The 15,619-nt window shown below is 48.3% G+C and overlaps 1 protein-coding gene across 1 annotated transcript in view; it reads left to right on the top strand.

Moving 5' to 3' along the window:
- Positions 1-13,160, top strand: part of LOC134396763 (fatty acid hydroxylase domain-containing protein 2-like) — a 38,004-nt gene extending 24,844 nt beyond the window's left edge. The window contains exons 8-9 of the mRNA XM_063123326.1: positions 10,050-10,216; positions 12,563-13,160. Coding sequence (XP_062979396.1) covers positions 10,050-10,216; positions 12,563-12,719 — 324 coding nt within the window. The 3' untranslated portion in view covers positions 12,720-13,160. The remainder of the gene's footprint in view (positions 1-10,049; positions 10,217-12,562) is intronic.
- Positions 13,161-15,619: the final 2,459 nt, after the last annotated feature.

The raw sequence follows: 15,619 nt of genomic DNA, 5'->3' as shown, positions 1-15,619 counted from the left end.
CCAGCAGCCTGAAGATGCATCTGCAGAGGCAGCACCAGTCGGTCTTGCTGGGGAAAGAGGCGGGCACTTCCAAGGTGACTGGTTCCAGGGGAAAGCAGAAGGCTACTGCTGCTGCCACTGCCACTCTAAGCTCTCTATCTCACATCCTGAGGGTTAGGCAGGCAACCCTCAAGGACATGGGGTGGGAGACATATGGATCTAGAAGATGGCATTTTCCAACGCCCACCCAGATCACCACCTGTATCAGTGAGATGGTGGCGTTGGACGACCAGCCATTCAGCCTCGTCGACAATGCAGGTATCAAGAGGCTGATGGTGCTTGTGGTTCCATACTACAAGCTGCTGTGTCGCTCCACCCTTAGCAGGCGGGTGGTGCCTTCCCTGTACTGTTCCTGCAGGGAGTTAGTGCTGGGTCGTCATGCCAGGCAGAGGCATGGATGGTGTACTTCACCTCGGACATTTGGTCCAGCGAGGGCGGAGTGCACGCTTACCTGTCCCTGACGGCTCACTGGTGGGCAGCCGTGGGGCAAGAAGCATCCAGCACTACAGGGATTGGCAAAGAGGGCTACTGCTAGGCCCTCCTCCATACGCAAGTGATGGACCAGTCCCACACAGCGGCAGAGATTATGGAGGTCATGAACCGCATGGTGGATGGGTGGCTAGCTGGGCACAAGCTCACCCGCGGTTACATGGTCATGGACGGAGGAGCCAACATGGTGAAGGTGGTGCACGATGGCGGATTTGAGGGCGTCCACCGCATCGTGCATGTCTTGAATCTGGTGGTGAGGGATGGCATTGGAATGGGCAGCAAGGCCAACTTCGGTCCCCTGGCAGGTATCCATTAGGGGTGTGCATGGACCCCCCCGCTCCGCTTCACTTCCAGATCCGTGATTTGCAGATCGGGCCGCTTTGCTCCACCTATGTCTGCTCCGCTCCGCTCGGAGCTCCGGATCCGGATCGGAGCTCCGTTTTCCCCCCCCCATAGGGTTGCATTGAAAGCTAAAAAAGTAAGCAACTTTTTTTCTGTGAAAGTTAGAAACCTCAAGTTTGGCACCATGACACCTCATGGACGTATACACACGCATGCCAAGTTTCAAGGGAATCCCATCATCCCCTGATTTTTGGGGAATTTATGAAAATCAGGCACCCCATTCACACCCCTTTCGATAGCTCCGTCAATTTGCACGTTAGAAACCTCAAACTCACCACCATGATAGCTAATCCATGTGTCCACATGGATGCCCAGACTCAAGGCAATCCCATCATCCCCTGATTTTTGGCGGGGCTTAAACCTTTTAACTCACCCCAAATCAAATCCCATTCTACAACTACGTCAATTTGCATGTCAGAAACCTATCCTTTGGTCCCATGACAGTTTACCCATGTGTCCACATGGACGCCAAGTTTCAAGCCAATCCCATCATCCCCTGATGTTAGGGGAAGTTTTGAAAATCGGACACTCCAGTATGTCAAAGTTGCAATGCAGGCAGCTCAATGGGGCCAGTTGAAAGGAAATCCCAACATGCCATGAGATAACCCTAAATCTTCTTCCATACTTGAAAAATGGATTTTTGAACTTGATAAAGTCTAAGTGAGCGCAGGAAGGACTTCTCCCCTGAGTCAAAGCAAGACACATACACCATCCCTGCAAGGCGGGAAGGGGAGAAGGGAGGGAAGGCAGGCAGGCAGCATGCATTATAGTGCCGTAAGGATGGCTTGAGCACTAACACATAGCAAACCAACCCGTAAGCGGGCGCAAGGAGCAAGTGAGGCAAAGATGGCTGGTTGTTTCTTTCTAAGCCAGCAGTTACGCATTGAGGGGCACAAAGGAGGACGACTGGGAGCAAGCGTGCAGGAGGGTGCTGGGCACGAACTGCAAAGCCCATCTCCCAGGCACCAGGCGGGCAGAGAGGCAGGCAGAGCAGGCGAGGAGTCAGTCCTGGCAGATGCCCCACCACAGCAGCACCCCGGGGAGGCGAGCAGGCAGGCAGGCTGGCTGCGGGCATTTCTGGGGGCACAAGGAAGTGAGGCAAGGATGGCTGGTTTCTAAGCCAGCACTGCAGTTAGTCACGCATTGCAAACGCAAACCATCCCAGCGAGTCGGTCACCAAGGAGGACAGGGTAGCAGAGGGGCAGGCAGAGTGACCTGTCATAGATCTAGTATTGGGGAAGAGTCAGTCCCGGCAGATGCCCCACCACAGTAGCACCCTGGGTGGGCGTTGAAAAACGCCATCTTGTGGGTCCATACTTCACCCACCCCATGTCCAGCAGGGTTGCCTGCCTAACCCTTGTGGGGATGGGAGATGGAGAGCTTAGAGTGGCAGTGCCAGCAGCAGCCTTCAGCTTTCCCCTGGAACCAGTCGCCTTGCCCGCCTCTTTCCCCAGCAAGATCGACTGGTGCTGCCTCTGAAGATGCATCTTCATGCTGCTGGTTCCATAATGCCCTGTAGATGAACCCCTGCTTAGGGTGAGTTTGCAGTGGCGACAGACAGCAAAGCGGGGATCCGCTCCCAACTCAAAGTGGTCCCACCAATTGCCCGCCTGTGGTGACACCACCAATTGCCCGCCTGAGCTCTCTGGTGTTGCCACAGAAACAGGGGTTGCAGCGGAAGAGGTGTGGGATGAGACTGGGGAGAGAGCCTCGGCCTGCTGCTGCTCCTCCTCAGCACCCACCGCCTCCTCCTCCTCCTCCTGCCCCTCCACTGTGCTGAGAAGAACCTCGTCTAGGAGGTCTGGAGACAGGTCCATCAGCGGGCTCATGGTCTCAAACAATAATGAAGGAGTTGGGGATACTCCTCCTCCTCTTCTAATGGCACTGCTGCCACATGCCTCTTGCAAAGGGGCACTTTTCCCATTCCCACCCTCAAAAAGAGAACGCCGGGCACAAGTTGCAGAAGAGAGTGGCTCTGCCTGCTGCTTCTCCTGCTTCTGTTGCCGAGCAGCCAGCCAAAGAGTTGCCCGTTTGATTTTCACAGCAGGAGAGGCAGCCTGCTTACTGGTGCCACCCTGACCCTTGCTGCTTTCAGCACGTCCCACCACAGACATGCGCCTGCTCCCTCTTCTCATGATGATATTATACTAATACTACTAATGATATCTATAAGAATATACTAATACTAATAATAATACGTATAAGAATAAAATATTAATACTAATAATAATATGTATAAGAATAATATGTATAAGAATATAATAATATGTATAAGAATATTACTATATGTAGGGAAATGGGACAAGAAGTGTGTGTGCTTTGCCCAAACAGGATTTGAAATGCTCAATCTGTGGCTGTTGCACTTCACAAACAGTGCACTGCACACACAGCACACTCACACAATAACACAGTCACACACAGAGTCCAAGTAACAGAGAGAAGAAATAGAGAATAATTTTTTTTTGTATTTTTTTGTATATAGAAGGAAGAAGGAAGATGAAACACAGTCAGGCTTTAAGAGAGGGGAGGGGGGGGACAACCAATCAAACAAACAAACACACGCTCCAAAATTTAAAAATAAAGTTTATATTAAATCAAAGTAAGGGAAAAACACAGAGCAAACTAAGCTAAAAGTCAGAAAGAAGCAAACAAACACACACACACACACACGCCAAGCTACTATCTCCAAACACAGCAGCAGCACCTATAACTAACTCCTCTCTCCACAAACGCCAAAACCCACAAGATGCTATGAGCTCAAAGCTGTGAGGGTGCCTCTGCCTTAGTCCCCCCCCTCGAACGCTGGGATTGGAGGATGCTTCATGAGGTGATCAATTCTCATCAGGATTGGGAGTTGAATGTGCCTGTCATCGCTTCAAAAAAAAAACACCCGGTTTACCCGCGCTGTCCCTGTTTGTTGACCCGATTTTTAAAAAAATATAGCACGTGAACCGCACCACGCAGAGAGCTGAGAGTAGTCTCAAAATGACCCCCATCCACGACTCTCTAAGCACAAGAATTTTCAGAAAGATAGCAACAAAAACAACACAGTTATCCCCCTTTCTTTTCCGCAATGCAATCCTATGGGCGAAATGTTTCAAGATGACGATAGAAGCGGAACGTGGAAACCGGAGCTCTCCGAAAATGGGCACTTCTCTTCGCCTTGCTTCTAGGGGTCTGCGGTCCGCTTCTACTCTGCCTCTGGGCAAGGCGGAGCAGGCCAATTCGCTCCTGCTTCTGTGCTTCTAATTGGAGCGGAGCACATGCCTAGTATCCGTAACCTCCTGGAGAGCTGCAGAAAGGTGGCAGGGCATTTCCACCACAGCGTCAAGGGCGGTTGATTGCTGCGGGAGAAGCAGCAGGAGTTGAATCTCCCGCAGCACAGGCTAGTGCAAGACGTGGTGACACGCTGGAACTCTACCTACCTCATGCTGGAGCGTATGGTGGAGCAACAGCGTGCCATCCACGATTTGTTCAGGGTCAGGAACATGTGCGTCCAGCCAACACTGGGCAAGCAGCAGTGGGACGCCATGTCCCAGCTGGTGGTGGTCCTCAAGCCGTTCCTTGAGGCCACTGAGACCCTGAGCAGTAGCTCTGCCCTCCTCAACCAGGTGATCCCTGTATGCAGGCATCTCAGATGGGCGAGTTTCTGGACTACAGGGATCCCGTCACCGGCAGGCACTTCAAGCCCGAGGTACGCGAAGCAGTGACTAGGCTGTGGGATGGCCTGACGCGGAGGCTGGAGCCCATCCAAACAGAGAGGGTCTATATGTTGGCAGCTATGTGTGACCCTCGTGTGAAGGATGGGCTTTGTGGGCCAAATACCAGGTAGCACTGGGTGGAAATGCTCGTGGGCGAAGTGCGGGTGGCACGGGCCAAGAGGGTGGGGCAGAGTGAGGCAGAGGAGCAGGCCACCACTCCCCGCAGCAGCAGCAGGAGCACAGGCCAGGGGTATTGGGCACAGGCTCTGCACGCCGTGGTTGGGCAGAGACCCTCCCCAGCCACCGGCCAGGATGACGCTGCAACCACTGTGCAGTGTTACCTGGCAGAGCCCATGGAGGACTGCTCCATGGACCCCCTGGCCTACTGGTCATCCCACCACCAGATTTGGCCAGACCTGTCGTGGGTGGCCAGTGATCGACTCAGCTGCCCACCCACCAGTGTTCCAAGCGAGAGGGTGTTCTCTATGGCGGGTGACATAGTGACCCCTCACCGCTCTCGCTTGGAGCCGGACTTGGTGGAGCAACTGGTCTTTCTCAAGGGCAATCTGCCCCTGCTGGGATACCCCACCTCACACTTCAACTCATGGCACTCATACACTTCACCACAGCCACTACTTTGGTTTTGGGCAATTGGTTTTGCAACGGGAACGGGACTTAAGCTCCAGCAGTGCACTGGTTGTCCTTTGGATCGTTCTGCAAGTTGGGTGCTCTTGTGCATCCTCAGCACAGTGGAGGGGCAGTAGGAGGAGGCGGTGGTCCTCCAGGATGTGGGTGATGAGGAGCAGCAGCTGGCTGAGGCTCTCTCTCCAGCCTCATCCAACCCCTCTTCCTCTGTAACCCCTCTTTCTGCTGCATCGCTGAGCGTAGTTCCTAATGGTCAGTTCAGTTGGGTCCTCCTGTCTGGAATCATGGTTCTGAGAAGCCACCTCACACTTCAACTCCTGCAACCCATTGACTCAAGTTCTTCAAGCTCCCTTGACAGAAGATGAATGCCATGTTGTCGAGATTCATGGCTTTGAGAAGCCACCTCACACTTCAATTCATGCAACTCATTGACTTCACCTGTGCTTTGGCTGCTTTTCACTTGTATCCCTCCCAGCAGGAGCACAGGCCAAGCACAGGCTCTGCACGCCGTGGTTGGGCAGAGACCCTCCCCAGCCACCTGGAACAGGAGGTAAACTCCAGCAGTCCACTGGTTGCCCTTTGGAGGGTGCTGGCTGAGGATTGATTTTTCCAGGTCATCCGACACTTCCACTTTGCACATTACTGCAATGCTATACACTTACAGGTGGATCATCCAGCAACGTTAATGCTCCAAGCCACAGTGTGGTAGATGCCTGCATCATCTTCCACACTCAAAGCAACTGCTTCAATAAGCTGTGCAAAGCAGCAGCTCCTTTGTGCCCGCCTGCCAATGCCTGCCTCTCTGCCTGCCCACCTGCCTGCCAGCCAATGCCCGCCTCTCTACCTGCCCGTCTGCCTGCCAGCCAATGCCCGCCTCTCTGCCTGCCCACCTGCCTGCCTAGGAGCCGTCCTTGTGAGGTAGCTGGATCTGCTGGGACTGACTCCCCCAGAGATCTATGGCTTACTTGTGCAAGGTACCAGCTCCCTTGTGCCCGCCCGCCTGTGCCCGCCTGTCGCCCTGCCTGCCTGTCAGCCAGCCAATGCCCACCTCTCTGCCTGCCTGCCAACCAATGCACGCCTCTCTGCGTGCCAGCCAATGCACGCCTGCCTGGGAGCTGTCCTTGTGAGGTAGCTGGATCTGCTGGGACTGACTCCCCCAGAGATCTTTGGCTTACTTGTGCAAGGTAACAGTTCCTTTGTGCCCGCCTGTCTCCCTGCCTGCCTGTCAGCCAGCCAATGCCCGCCTTTCTGCCTGCCTGCCAACCAATGCACGCCTCTCTGCGTGCCAGCCAATGCACGCCTGCCTGGGAGCTGTCCTTGTGAGGTAGCTGGATCTGCTGGGACTGACTCCCCCAGAGATCTATGGCTTACTTGTGCAAGGTACCAGCTTCTTTGTGCCTGCCTGCCTGCCAGCTAATGCCCGCCTCTCTGCCTGCCTGCCTGCCTGCCAGCTAATGCCCGCCCTCTCTGCCTGCCACTGCCTGCCTGGTGCCTGGGAGCTGTACTACGTGATGGGCTTTGTGGTTCAATCCCACAAGTCTCCGGCATGCTTGCTCCCAGTGCTACCTGTCCTCCTCTGTAACTGCCTCGCAGGGATGGTTTGCATTACTGGCTTTGAAACAATCCTTGGCTCACTTCCTTGTGCCCCCAGAAATGTCTGCTGCATGCCTGCCTTCCCTCCTCCACTTGGGTGCTGTTGTAGTGGGGCATCTGCTGGGACTGACATCCCCGTAGATCTTTGGCATAGTCGTAAATGTCTGCCTGCCTCTCTGCCCGCCTGGTGCCTGGGAGGTGTACTACATGATTGGCTTTGTGGTTCAACCCCACAAGCCTCCAGCATGCTTGCTCCCAGTGCTGCCTGTCCTCCTCTGTGCCCGCCTCACAAGGATGGTTTGTGCGTGTCTTGCTTTGACTCAGGGGATAAGTCCTTCCTGCACTCACTTAGACTTTTTGAAGTTACAAATAATTTTTTCAAGTGTGGAAGAAGATTCATACTTTAGGTTGATCTACTCCCCAATTCATGGCATGTTGGGATGTCCTTTGAAATGGCCATAAATAAAGAAAGCCCATTGAACTGTCTGCAGCTTTAAAAATCCTTGAGATACTGGGGTGTCGGATTTTCAAAAATTGCCCAGTAATAAGGGGATGCTTGGATTTGCTTGAGGCTTGGCATGCATGTGTATACATGGATAAGCTGTCATGGTGCCTAATTAAAGGTTTTTAACATGAAAATTGATGGAGTTCTAGCACGGGATTTGAATTGGGGCGAGTTAAAAGGGAAAACCCCTACCAAAAATCAGGGGATGATGGGATTGGCTTGAAACTTGCGATGAATGTGGATCTAGATGGCTTCTGTGAGGGTGCCTGCTTCCAAGTTTTTATCTGAAAAAATGTCAGAGTAAATCCCATTTCTGAAAATGGGGTGTCGGATTTTCAAAAATCCCCCAATAATCAGGGGATGCTTGGATTTGCTTGAAGCTTGGCATGCATGTGTATCCATGGATAAGCTATCATGGTGCCAAGTTTGAGGTTTCTAACATTAGCAGAAAAAAAGTTGTAGGCGTTTTGGATTTCAAAGTAAGTCTATGGGGGAAAGTAGAGCTCCGATTCGGATCTGGAGCTCCGCAGCGAAGCAGAGCAGACCATAGGCGAATTGCAGCGGATCCGATCCAGAAGTTGCAAATCTGGAAGAGAAGCGGATCGGGGGTCCGTGCACAGCCCTACTATCAAGAGCACCTTCCAGTTACTGGAGTAAATTCTATTGGCAGAAGTTGTGGGAAGCAAGGATGGTAGAAGTGAGAATTTTGAATAGGGCTGTGCACTGTCTTGGATTATAATCCTGAATCCGAAGCAGATCAGGGTGAATTGGACCTCCCAATCACTGATCTGAGGGGGGTCAGGGGGTATTCGGATAGATCCGAAGCAGTTTGGATGGATCCGTGTCGATTTGGATCGATTTGGAGATTCGGACACCATTTTAGGCCAAACCGCGTTTTTTTCTCCAATAGACTTTCATTGGGGAAAAATCGCCTATAACTTTATTTGTGAACATAGAAACTTGAAACTTGGGAACTTGAAGATGTCCTCGTGTATGTCATGTGTGTTAATTTTCAGACAGATATGTTCAGCTGTTCTGTTGCTATAATTTTTTTAAAAAAAACTTTAAAAAGGGAGGGGGAGGAGTTTTTAGGGGGGTGATTGACAGCTTGACTTGCCAGTCGTCCTGAAGCCTCTAGCACTGTATCCCCCAATCCTGCTCAAGTGTCCAGCAGCCACCAATCACAGTGATGGAGGAGGCTTAACAAGGGAGGGGGTCACCTTTTGTCCTTGTGTCTTTGTGGGTAGAGACTTAGAAGGAGAAAGACTTTTTTGGAGCTCTGTGTGTTGTTGTTGCATTTAGGAGGTGTTTGGTGGATTTTTGCTTAGGTCTTCTTTCTTTACCTTTCCCTGTTCTCTCTCTCTCTTTAGCATTTAATTTTATTCTGCTCTTTATTATATAAACTTTAGTTTGTTTGTTCTATTCCACGTGTGTTTGTTTTCTTCCCTTCCTCCCCTCCCCGTTGTTCCAGCCAGGTGCCCTTTGTGTTTGTCTTGAGTGTCTTTCCATTATAAAAAAACCAAAAAATATGTTTTAAAAATTTGTATCTTATCCTATCTCTGTGTGTGTGTGTGTGTGTGTGTGCGTGTGTGTGTTCAGTCATTCTTGTCTGTTAAAAATTTTTTTAAAAACATATATAAAAATAATTCTATCCTGTGTGCGTGTGTGAGTTGGTGGGCTGCCTGTGTTATGCAGGCTGTGTACACAAGCACACAATTTGTCTTGGCAAAGCAGCACACAAACACATATATTATAAATATAAACTTATCCATCCCTATAACTACCTATCCTCCAATTAAGGGGATGCCAAAGCAAAGCATCCCTCCCTGTCTTTGGTTTGGCACCAGTGTGCCCGCCTTGCTGGGTTGGTTTGCATTTTTAGGCTTCACGATTGAAAATAGACACACTCTTGGGCTCACTGACTTCTGTGCTCCTCAATCATCATTGATTGCTGCTTCTGACTGAGTCTGTGACTGCCTGTGTGAAGCACTTGCACAGGTGACTAGTATTACGTTCTTCTGCTTTGCGTAGCCACTAGCCACATTCTCAGTGCTGTACCTACCTAGTCCCTAACTTACAGTCCTTCACTGCTAATGGGAACACCCTCAGGCTCTGCTAGCCCAGCTTTTACAACATAAAATAACACTGAAGGGGAGATTGATTTGCACTTCAATGGATAGTGTCTGATCTTCTCTTGAATACACAGACTTTCTCCCTTTGATAAGGGAGACTGCTTGAAATGTTCCTTTGAAAAATCCAATTTTAAAAAATTAATTGCAACAAAACCTGTGAACAGACCATTTTCAAAATTTCCACAGATGACAACCATGAATCCATCTGTAAGCTCAGAAAATTTCATGTTGCTATCTTGTAAAATGAAAAAGTTATAGGCATTTATTTTTCCCAATGGAACTCTATGGAGAAACACATCCGAATCGCAATTGGGAGGTCCGAATCTTGCCTTGGATTGGGCCTGATTCGGAAGGTACAGATCAGGCTCTGAAGCAGATTTGGGGGGTGTCCATGCACAGCCCTAGTTTTGAACCTAAGCCGCTGAAATGTGGTACTCAACGCTCCACCAACCTCTCTTCGGAATATTTTCTATGACTCTTGGCAAAAACTACCTTAGGAGTTTGCATGTGTTCACCATTCTGAGTTTTGCATTTGTATTCCAGTTTAGCGGTATGTTACCTTTGATCATCGGCCCAGTCCTTTTAGGATCTCATGTTATTACAATCATGGTGTGGCTCTCTCTTAGCCTTATGACTATCATATTCGCACACTGTGGCTACCATTTTCCTTTCGTGGGCTCATCAGAATTCCATGACTTCCATCATCTCAGGTAATTCTATTTCTCTGTCTTATGGGCTGCATTTTCATTCACTCACTCACATGATGTGGGTTGAGTTAGGGAAAATAGCAAGGAGAAGGGTGACATGTAACGTTTTCATGTAATCAGCAGCAATTCTTATGGCCATCCCATTGCACTCAAGGATTGAAGGCTGAAAAAGTCAGGTTGCTTACCCATAACTGTAGTTCTTCAAATGGTCCAGGTTACCTGAGAGAGCGCCTTCTCCCTCACCAAACTGCCTAGACACTGAGGTCATCGGAAGGCATGCTCCTGGTGGTTCCACATGGTCCTATGGCCCGAATGGAATCCACCAGGAGAAGGGCCTTCAGCATGGTGGCCCCCTTCTTATGGAACTCCTTGCCTTTGGAGGGTAGGCAGGCACCAACATTGTATAGTTGTTGCTTGACCCAGGTGATACTGTTCCCAGAAGCTTTCCCGGAATAATTGGCTGTGGTTTAATCTGTACCTGTTCTTTTAAAATGTATTTTTAATGCTTTTATTATTTTACCTCATTTGTTCACCACTCTGAAATCCTCAGATAGGGAGTGGTATAGAAATATTGTAAATAAAGAAAGAAATAGTAAATAAATCTGTGCATTCACACATATGGGGTTCTGCAAAGACTCAATTTGGAAAAGGTCTATAGATGAGGCATTCCACTGTCCCAGTGCGCATGTCCCTAGAGGGTTCCCACTTATTCCCTAAGTTCCTTGAGACTATCACTGTAGCTTCCGAACCAGGAAGGAACATCTTCTGTACCTAATATCGAACTCAAGTATGACACTTAAGAGGGGTGGCGGGTTGGTCATGTGAATGTATAGATGACAACTCAAAGAACCACAGTTACAGGTAAGCAACCTGACTTTCTTCTTCATGGTCTCTTTGCATCACACATATGGGTGAGTAGGAAGCTGGCTTACTGGAGGTTGATCAATGTAGCTAGCAGTGGTTGGAAATCCCGAGTGTCCATCTGTCAGCAACAACTTAGTCCTGCAGAGGGCACATTTATGAAAAAGAGCCTTGAGGACTATATAACCTTTGGGCAATTGCCAGACTGGAAAGAAAGAAAGAAAGAAAGAAAGAAAGAACTCCAGATGAGATAGAAATATACAATAAAAAATCTCAGCTTTCTTCACTATCAGTGAAGTGATCACTAAAGTTCCCTCATGAGGCTACCACAATGGTGGCTGAAAGAGAACTGAGGGAATAAGCAGGAACCAGCTAGAGACACGGCTTTTGTAGGGATATTGCCAATGAGGTCACAGAATTATCTTAATATTGCTCCTATGTCATCATTGGTAAGTTTTAAAAAACCAGACAAGCCAGGTGAGCAGGTGGAGTCACCCCAGGTTTTTAAAAAAAACCGTCTGGAGTGAAGAAAAGGAGGGGGGCTTCAACAAGTGGGTAAATTTGTTGGCTAGTGGATGGATGGGGGCCCATTGGCAGCACTGTGCTGACAGCAGAATAGAGTCTGGCCGTGGGTAGCATTTCGTTATTGTGATTAGTGGTTATTGATTTAGTTAATGAGAGGCTCATCCCCTGTAAATTTCTCTACTCCTCTTTAAAACCATCCAAATTAGTGGCCATCACTACACCTTGTGGTAGCAAATTCCATAGTTTAACAATATCCCACTCACCCCAGTTATCCTAACATACCTTCAGGAACACCATTTTTTGTTTTTGTTTTGGAAGGCTAACAGTACACAGCTGTTTACTATAGCTTTGGAGTGATTACTTTCAGGTACAAAGCAGCTGCAGTTCGCATGAGTGATCTGCTGCTGCCAGAAATGGTGTTGGTAAATGATAGCACCATGTTCCTTATAAGCTACTTGTATCCATAATAACTAAGGTCCACATTACCTGTTAGTTAAATGTGAAGTTCAGCCTTTTTGCTACTTGGTGTGCTTAAACTTTCTACTTTAAATAGTAGTTGCAGTGATCTTGACAAAACATTACCTCTTCCCTCAAATTATTTGTTGACGAGTTGGCTGTGATCAACAACTTCTCAACCAAAGTAAATCACTGCTTTGGTGGTGGGAGGGACAATTTGAAAAAGGATTATGGCACAGGGTACACGTTTAAAACCATCCCTGACCCCACGGATTCAATCCTGATTGCTACCACCCTACCCCCAATGCAGCTATTTAAACCATGTACTTCAGAGCAGAGCATGTACTTCAGACGCACATTTTGTCCACCTTATTTTGTACCTGTTTCAGGGTCAGTTGAATTTAAAAAAACTGAATTCTAGTAAAAAAACAAAGTAAATCCTGCAAACCTAAGCGCTACACCATAGTTACTACTAACTTCCAGGTTTTTTTTCCTGTTTTTCTCCAGATTCAATCAGTGCTATGGGGTGCTGGGAGTGCTGGACTACCTGCATGGAACAGACAAATTATACAAGCAATCAAAGGCCTATGAGAGAGACCATATCCTGTGGGGCTTCACACCACTCTCAGAAAGCATCCCCGATTTCCCCAAGAGACTAGAATGATCCTTCCTGAAGTGCAGCTTACTTCCTTGTCTGTCATCCAGACAAGCTCAAGAATCAGAGGATTATATCAAATTTCTAAGGAAGCACTTGATCACTGAGAGACTGTACAAGTTTCCATTAGCAAGACACAGTGCTCAGCCTACGCTATGACCTTTGAAAGGAATCAAGATGACATTCATGCCACCTCCTTGGCTCCTCCTCCGGCTCGAATTCCCCAGTCCAAGTACTTGCCAAGTCAAGAGGAAAACCTGGTCTGGAAGGACAACAGAAGACAATATGAAGCCAGGCCTCAGTAGGAGATTGGGACAATGACCAAAGGATATTGTAGGAAAACCTTTACTGAACTAGTCAACAAATGAGGAAGCAACACCAAGTAGCAAAAAGGTGTAATGAAATAAAGTATGAGTTTATAAGTGAAGTAAGCAATAAAGTGTACCTGGAGAAGCACTAGAGAGATCTCATTCAATTTCCATCCTGTAATGAGCAAGAATGGGTGGGGATTGGAGCTACTATGGGAGTAGTCAGGGAAAAACAGCTCACAGTGTCTGAATTCGGATGACTGCGGGGGGGGGGGGGAGTAATAGGAACAGAATGGGGAAAAAACCGTTGATTAGTGTGTCATCCGAACTCAGCCAACAATATAACAGCTGCATTTTCTTTTATCTTCTCCCTACAAGCTCCAAAGGTGTGGAATATACCAAAGCTATAGCAATACAGGGTGGGAGACATCAGAAAAGAAAGGAGAAAGACCATTCTCCACAGATTCATTGAGAAACAGCCCAAAGTATTAGCGAATGAAGGCCGCCTTGGCATCTAACCACTCCTAAATACTGTAATGAGTAACAAAAGAGTGATCCAAAGCCCACGTGGCTGCCCTACCCACCTCCTTCCAGGAAGGTCTGGACTGAAGGGTCCATGTAGTGGAGGCCCTTCTAGTACAATGTGCTAAGACTCCTGGAGGCTGTTGTGATGCCTTATAGGACTCTGCAATGCAGGCCTCAATTCAATTTAATAAGGGAGGCACTCTTTTCTATGTTGTTACAGCCCCAAAAAATGAACAGGGTCTGAGGTATCCTAAAAGGCTTGGTACGGATGATGTAAACTTTAAGAACCCTGTATAGGTCAAGGGAGCGCCAAGCCTTCTCACAAGGAAGCTGAGGAATTGGTAGAAGGCAGGCAGGACCAACTCACTTTCTCTGTGGAAGTGGCCTCCTGAGCCCTCAGCAAAGTGCACTTTGCCTCCCCCATTGCGCCAATGGGGGCCTTAAAAGCCCTCTTACTGCAATGTTAAGAGGGCCTTTAAGGCCCCAACTGGCACAAGTTTTTATCTGTCAAAATGTCGGAGAAAAGCCCATGTCTGAAAATGGGGTGTCCAATTTTCAAAAATTCCCCGAAAATCAGAGGATGCTTGGATTGGATTGAGGCTTGGCATGCATGTGTAAATAAACCTTTGAAAGAACAACTTGAGCCTCTAGAGCCAGTGGTTACAGCACTAAACTAGGACTGGGGAGACATGTTACGCAGGTCCTAGTTTGGTGGTCCTGGAAACAAGGCTTACAGAGCTATGGAACTGTAGCATGGAAGGAACACTTTGGCCAAGAGAATCCTGGTTCATGGTTTAACTAACAAGGCAGGCTGGGATGTCTCCCCAGAGGGCAGAGATTTCTCTTGGCCAAAAGATTTTCTTACTGTGAGGAAAGACAGATAAATGGTTGCTGTGGGTGACCAATCCTTGGCCAAGCTACGAGACAACTGACCAGTACGGAGAAGGCGCAATGATGGATACTTCCAATGGCTCTGTGCCCAGAGTAGACCTTGGTAAAACCCTAGACTGAGAACAGTTGCCTCCAGAAAAAGAGAAGTTGTTCCTATGCACTAAAGAAGGGTGATGTAATGAACTTCCCCCACCCTGACCTGCCATCTACCAATACAGAACACAATTTACGTCACAGCTGAAAACATAGTATGCTTTAATTTAGTCTATGGACTAATGCAGTGTTTAATAAAGGGCTAATTAATTATAGCTAATTTTGCATGTTACAACCTTTTATATAAGAGCCACTTCACCCTATGTCTTAATTCAAATTGTTCCACATCTTACTTTTTCATCCAAATTTGGGAGTGGAGGGAGGTATTTCTTAAAGCAATTTCCCCCCCAGGGATTTTTAGGGTTGAGCGGCTTCATTTCCCTTTCACAGCAATTCCAGCCTTGTCCAAAGGCTTGCTTAATTACCTTCTCTGCTGTGGCCAGGTTTTAGAATGGGCTCTAGGCTGCACTCCCAGAAATAGCACCGCTGAGCTAGGGAGCATGGTGGGCAGGGAAACCCTAAAAGGAAATCCTCTGCCTGGGACCAGTAATGAGCTGTTCCTGGCTTTCTCCTAAGCAAGGATTTAGCACCCCCAAAAAGTGTTGCTCAGTCTGAGCTCTCAGCTCTATGGTGGGGAAACCACAGTCTGGGGGCTCATCTACACCAAGCAGGATATTCCAGTATGAAAGCAATACGAAAAGTCAGGAGCCACACTACTGCTTTATAGCAGTTATGAAGTGCACTACAGGATCTACACTACTGCTTTATAATGGTACTGAAGTGCACTGACAACTGTTGGGGCCCCTGACACATCTACTCCAAGCAGGATATAATACTATGGAAATGGTATGAAAGCAGTATATGGCACGTGTCAATGGGCCCCAAGAGTTGTCAGTGCACTTCAATACCACTATAAAGCAGTAGTATGGCTCCTACCTTTTATATATCACTTTCATACCACTTTCATAGTGGAATATCTGCTTGGTGTAGATGAGTTAAGTCACTACATTAACTTCTATAGTTCCCGCATAGCGTCACCCTATTCAAACACACACACACACACACACACACACACACACACACACACACACA

The sequence above is a fragment of the Elgaria multicarinata genome, chromosome 3 (assembly GCF_023053635.1).
Source record: "Elgaria multicarinata webbii isolate HBS135686 ecotype San Diego chromosome 3, rElgMul1.1.pri, whole genome shotgun sequence".
Lineage (NCBI taxonomy): Eukaryota > Metazoa > Chordata > Lepidosauria > Squamata > Anguidae > Elgaria > Elgaria multicarinata.
Note: the sequence above shows the minus strand (reverse complement) of the source record. Positions and strands in the feature narration are given on the sequence as shown.